General features: G+C 38.3%; 1 protein-coding gene across 1 annotated transcript; it reads left to right on the top strand.

Annotated features, from left to right (window-relative positions):
* Positions 1-457: 457 nt before the first annotated feature.
* On the top strand, positions 458-1,069 carry LOC133778974 (DNA-directed RNA polymerase 2B, chloroplastic/mitochondrial-like). Its single transcript, XM_062218982.1, has one exon. It carries the CDS (start codon positions 458-460, stop codon positions 1,067-1,069), a length of 612 nt encoding a protein of 203 aa, XP_062074966.1.
* The last annotated feature ends 5,683 nt before the right edge of the window (positions 1,070-6,752 follow it).

The following is a 6,752-nucleotide window of genomic DNA, read 5'->3' as shown; positions in this document are numbered from 1 at the left end:
TTAAAAGGGAGGGAAAGCAAAAAAAAAAATGTTGGGTAAAGTTAAAATGGAGGGAAACCACTCAGTTTCTGCCCAGCCCTATTCTTCTCATAACCCAACCCTAATGACGCCTCTGCTGCTTTCTCTCACACTTTGTTTCTCATTCCCTCTTCATCGATCTTTCTCTCGCTCTCTCTCTCCCAGAGTCTTTCTACCCTCTCTCCTTCGCACGAGCTACTGGAGCACACCACGCCAGAGGAGCACTCTCTCCACATGGTGACCAAGTGTGATCAGAGAAAAAATTACCACTTCCATTTTTCTTCTCCCTTCCGCTTCAAAATTCAATTGTACTCTCCAATCTCTTGTTTCTCGATATGTTCCAAATCTTCCTCTTTAGCTACCCAGAAATATGATATATTTTCCCCTGATTCTCCACTTTCAGTTGATCATTTAATTCTACCCCTTCTCTTTCATAAATATGTGGAGGAGTTTTGCCAAGAGTGTTACTTCAAGGAAGTTTAAGCTCTTTTCCGATTCTCATATTCATTCTTCTTCTTCCACTTCTCCTAGAGATACTAATTTTCTTAGAAAATATAGGCCAGATACGTCTCGGGCTACTGAGAATTCATGGTTCCCGTTACCGAGTTTTCATCGATTTGGGATAATATCGTCTCAGGATAACATTTTGGGACAACCCAGTTTGCTGAATTTGTCAAGTAACATTTTTGGTACTTATGGTTTTAAAGGTTACGCAAATGTTGCCAAGGCCATTGCTTCTACTGATGCTGAGGACGATTCCTCGGGTTCTGACGAGGTTCAGGAGTTGTTAGACGAGATGGATAAGGAGAACAAGGTGGATTCCTACTTTAAGGGGCTGAAGAAAATGGTCGCAAGAATGGGAATCACGAAACACCACATTCTTAGGAGGCGGCAGATAAAAATGGAGACAGAGGCGTGGGAAGAGGCTACCAAAGAGTACCAAGAGCTTTTAACGGACATGTGTGAGCAGAAACTTGCACCCAATTTGCCTTATGTGAAGTCATTGTTCCTTGGTTGCTTTGAGCCTTTGTGGAATGCCTTTGCGGAATAGCTATCTCTGTGTAGATGACTGCTAAGTCTATCTCTGAGGTCCCATACCCTCCTAGCCTTGTGACTTATAGGTCACCTTAGCCTTTTGGCTCTAGATCTAAATAACTAGCCTTTAGAATAGACAAGCACTTTTAGTTTTCATCTAACTTAAGGTCAGTCAAGCATTTCATGCTTCTGATGATAATGCTTATGTCAATTAGATCTATTCTTTTTGGCTTACGTTAAATACGCTAATACCGTTCTTGAATCATAATCCAATACCATACGACCAGTGCTCAGTACTACTGCCGAACTTGACTAATAAATCACAGCTTCACAATTAATACTGACACCCTTGTCGATTCTGACTAATAAGTCAGTACCATTCACAGATAAGCAAATTTCCAAGCATTTGATGTGCATTCCAGATATACAAATAGAGCACTCAACATGCTACATCAAAAACCATGCATTTCACATATTGGGTGCAGTTTTCTTAGCTCTGGTTCCAGCGGGAAATAATAAATGAACGACCATTGAGAACGATCGATCCTTTGATCTCTTAGTGGTCACCTAGTCATAAACAAATATGGAATCCAATTAATGAAATCAACAATAAAAGGTTCTTGACCTAAACCTCACTCCCGGGACCTCGAATCGTACTCAAACAGTTAGTAGATTCGATCTCGAGCCTTAGGAATTGAAATCCCGAGCCCAAAACCCTCAAAAGTGCCCCAAATAGGAACTAGGAAAAATAGGGCAGCACTGACCCCGTAGCACCATAGCGCTACAAGCAGGAATGGATGTCCTTGGATAGCGCTGTAGCACCCATATCTGGGCGCTGAAGCGCTACAACCAAGGTTTTCAGCCCTGGTTTTTCCCCCCTTCGAATTCTCCATTTTTAACCTTCAAGAATTGATCCGAAACCTCAACCAAACTCACAAAAAAACCCAAATATCCACTCTACAAGTCCTAGGCATCATAACCTAATCAATCATTGCCAAAAACTTCCATTAATTCTCAAATATCAACTTCAAAATTCTAGCTGAAACTCAATAAGAAAACAGAGTAAAACCAGAGTATTCCATGGTTGAAAACTTACCTCAAGCTCATAATTACACCATCATCAATGGTAGAACATAACCTTAGACCCTCAAGGCTTGGTTCCCTAGCTTGAATCCTAAAAAGGAGCTCAAAAAATCAAAGAGAAAAGAAGAAGAAGAAGGAGAGCTCTACTTTCTTAAGCTTTCTACAACTTCTTAAGGTTGATATATATCCTTAGGTTAAAAGACCAAAATTCCCCCAAGCTTAAATAAAACTCTTAATAGCCACCAAGGGCAAAATCATCATTTCCCGTCTATCTCGTTAATCATCATTAATGTTGTAGAGTCCAAGAACTTTACATAGCTAGTTAGATAGTAGTAGTAATAGTAATAGCTAGTAATAGTTGTAGTATTTTTATGACTGTGGATTTTGGTTCAAACCGGGACTTAATTGGACACTCGTAGTAACACTTGTAGATTTTATAAGTTTAACCTATAGTTTAAGAATATTAATTATAACCTAAGGTTTGATTAATATGACTGATTATGAAGATGATAATTATTATACTATAAGGTTTAGATAGACCCAATAAGATATTAACACTTGTCTTGTGTATGTTTAATTAGAACTAAGTATTTTTGAGGAATAAGTTTATTAAGAGCAATATTTGAAAATCCTAGGGTCTGCTAGCAGCTTTGAAATCGTTAAAGGACTTAGTCAAGGCTGTTTACTCAATTCAAATTAGGCTGAAAAAGTGTAATTACGTGTATAATATTTCAGCTTATGCCGATATATCGCAGCTCTAGGGAGCGATATATCGCCATACGGGGATACGAAAAACACGTAGCTTCGCACGACCACCTCGACGAGCCTCGAGAGCATCAGTACAGGCGATATATCGCCTAGCATGGGCGATATATCGGCTGTGGTGCATGGTTTTCAAACGATTTTGAAACCGAGCTCATTTTAATCCTTAACCTCTTGATAAGTCCAGAATCTTTCTGATCGAGTCTTTAGCCTCTGCTGAATGATTATTCAAATGTTTTTCAATTAAAAAGCCATTATTTTATTCAAGCTAAATAAAGATCTTTTCATTCTTGAACTCTATAAATAAGACCTAGTACCCAGCCATTTCTTCATTCATCAAGCTGAGTTCAGAATCTACAAGCTGCTAGGTTATTTTAGAGTGTTAAACACTTGGGTTGGGGTTATAAGCTTAATAAGCACTTGGGAAGTAAGGCTTATAGTATATTTCGGTTCGAGGTGTAGTTCGGTCATAGAAACATTCAAGGTATTCCTAATTCTAGTTCCTTTCTATATTGTTCTTATAGTTTTTTTTTTCTACTCAAAATCCTAACTCGTATTCTCTATTCTTGGTTAGGCATCTAAGATCTTGAACGTAAGATTTTTGTTGGTAAGTATCTTTTCGATGGTGTACTTAGTTCTTTTCATCTCTTTTCCTTAGTATACTCACATCTCTATTATGGTTTTTAGGAGTGTTCCAAAGTTTCGATCTTGTTCTCATATCCCGATATTTTGGTAAGGAAAATAGGATAGATTTGTATGCTTTTATGTTGTTCATATATGTTCATGTTATAAGTATGATATGTTTGTTTTTGAATTTTTTAGATAACAATCACATAATTTTTTTAGATAACAAATATATAACTTGTTTAGATAACAAGTCCCAACAGTAGATTCCTTGGGCATATGATTGTTTAGATAACAGCCCCATAAATTTATATGACTTGTTTAGATAACTAGCCCCATAAATTCACGGGCATATGATTGCTTAGCTAGCAAGTCCCAAGAGGTATGATGGCCATTATAATAGATGTTATATTTATATAGTTATATGATCATAGTTTACAATTTATAGTTTATGTGTATATATATGTTTCATGCTTGTAGTAGATTTTCCTTGCTAGGCATTAGGCTCACTCCTTTATGTTTTATATGTGCAGGAAAATAGTTATGGCGGCAGGAAGGTTCTTGGCAGCTTAGGGATGTGTATTAAGGCAGGATGGAATCGGTGGATTGCGCGTTCGATTAGAGGATGAAGTTTTTAAGTCTTTTAGTTATGATTTCTTTGTATTATTTTTACGCACTTAATTTTGTAATCAATTTGTTTAAGTTATGTTTTGTTTTATTTTCAAAACAATGGGATCCCATATCCTAAGTGAGATTTTTATGTATTTAAACCTTTACTTTACAGTTTTAAATAAAGTTATGGTGTTTTTATATGTACGATTTCTTAAGATTATTATAGTAGTTATTAATGCTCCAAAGTCTAGAATAGTTGGGTCGTTATAGTTGGTATCAGAGCAACGGTTCATCCGCATGAAGTTCTCCTCGATACACACACTCAAAGCTCTGAATCTGACCGGCAAGTAAGTATGTATGATTATAGTTATTATGTTTATAAGTATAGCTAACGATTGTAGCCTTTATGTTTCAATTAAGAATGAACGGAGCATTAACCTATGGGGATATCCGAGCCATTAAAGCTTTAAAAAGAATTAGAGAACCGAGAAACACCGTAGGAGTGCTAGAAAGAATCACTCGAAGGCTGATTTTGTTCCACAGGGAAATAGGTCATCTCCAAGAATCTAAGCAGATCATGATGAAAGCAACAGAGTAATACGTTTTAGTAATAAGACTATTTAGAGATCATCGTATCATAATTGCAGCCTTAGAGGAGATATGGGAGACAATTGATAATGAAGACGAATTGCCAGTAGCGATGAGATATTATTTTCTCTTAATTAGGTTCACTTCAAAAATAGAATTTCAGTTTACAAATGAGCAAAAGCATAGAACTTTTAAGAACCTTCCTCGAGGGCATTTTGAGGCACATGATAATGAGGACTATGAGGAGATAGAAGATCATATGCTAGATGAAGGATCAGATATAGAAGATCCCGATTTTTAGAATAGTTAGTTTCATTGTTTGTTTTTATTTATTATTTGTTTTCTTTTATGGTTGTAAATAGTGAAAACGTTCTTTTCCAAATTAATATCACTGTTATTTTATTAACATGTATGAGTTTGATTGTCTTTCGCAATCATAATAAATAATAAATAAAATAAATAATGACTAAGTTCGGTGAGGGTGGATACAAATCAATGAACTAAGTTTCTATATTGAGAGTTAGGGGGCCATAGTAGTGGGAACAATTTTACTGATCCCAGCCCTCCCTCAATATGGTTAACTTTGGAACAAAGATGAGTTTCGAGCCTGAGAATTAAGTCATATAGGATGATTAGAAACAGACTTAGAAAATAAAGATGGCTTGTTTTTCTAAGTATTGAAACCCACTCTAAAAATAAAGAAGACTTATATAATTTTCATAAGAAGTCATAATTAATAGGTCCGAGTCATGTTTGTTTAGATTAAGTTTTGCCTTAGAGCCTATTAGGGTAAAGTTCTGACATGTTTCTCTCAACTGTTAGAACTCTGCTGCAACATCGCTCCAAAGATCTACTCGCACAAACAGAAATGCCTCCAACACTGCTCCAGTGAACAATGAAGTCCCTCCAGTTCGTAGAAGGGGAGTGCGCGCTACTGCCAACCGCAACGTGCCACCGCCACCAGCTGACAACACTGCGGAGATCGCCAGACTGCGACAACAAGTTGAGGAACTATTGTAGCAACAGCGACAACAGGCTCAGCCTCCACCTCCGCCGCAGCCATAGCAAATGGCCTCAGCACCCCAACAAGTTGGTCCATATGGGGGATGGCCAGTGGCGAATTATGCGCTGTATCAAGTACAGCACATGGAGCCAGTTTATGAGCGGTTATGTAAGCAGCATGCTCTGAAATTTGAAGGGACTACAAACCCCTTCGAGGCTGAAGAGTGGCTAAGGAACGTGGAGCCAATCCTGACACATATGAACCTCAGCAACGCGGACCGCATATCCTGCATTTCGTCCTTGCTCAAGAAAGATGCCAAGATATGGTGGGACTTAGTCCAGCAGACGCATGATGTTGCCACCATGACATGGACTGGATTTGTGGAACTGTTCCACAAGAAGTATTACAATTCGGCTGTACTCGCTTCAAGAGTTGAGGAGTTCGCTTGCTTGAAGCAAGGGAGTTTATCAGTGGTAGAGTATGCTCGGCAGTTCGACCGATTGGCTAAGTTCGCACCAAAAATGGTTCCAACTGACTATCTGAGGGTGTCTAAGTTCGTTAGAGGACTTTGACTGAAGATCGAGCTAGGGGTTAAGCTAGCAAACCCAGGAAACACTACTTATGTCGACGTTCTAGAGACGACAATAGAAGTAGAAAGGCTGCAGGCTAATGTTAGTAAAGAAGAAGCCAGTAAGCCTGAGCCTAGACATCAGAATCAACCTTAGACTAGTCGGAACAACAACCATAGCTGCAGTAATCAGTCCAGCCACAACAATCATAATCAGTCCAGTAACAACAATAATAACGGTCAGAAAAGAAGGCATCCTGACAACAAACAGTCCAACATCGATAAAAGGGCACAAAAAAATAATGGAGGTAGTAGGTCGGGTTATTTAGAATACCCGCAATGTGTTAAGTGTCAGAAGAAACATTCTGGTGAATGTCGTGCAAACACCAAGGGATGTTTCAACTGTGGTCAGGAAGGTCACCAAAAGAGGCAGTGCCCCCAGCTTAAGCCAGAAGGGAA

Source organism: Humulus lupulus, chromosome 5, assembly GCF_963169125.1.
Source record: "Humulus lupulus chromosome 5, drHumLupu1.1, whole genome shotgun sequence".
NCBI lineage: Eukaryota > Viridiplantae > Streptophyta > Magnoliopsida > Rosales > Cannabaceae > Humulus > Humulus lupulus.
Note: the sequence above shows the minus strand (reverse complement) of the source record. Positions and strands in the feature narration are given on the sequence as shown.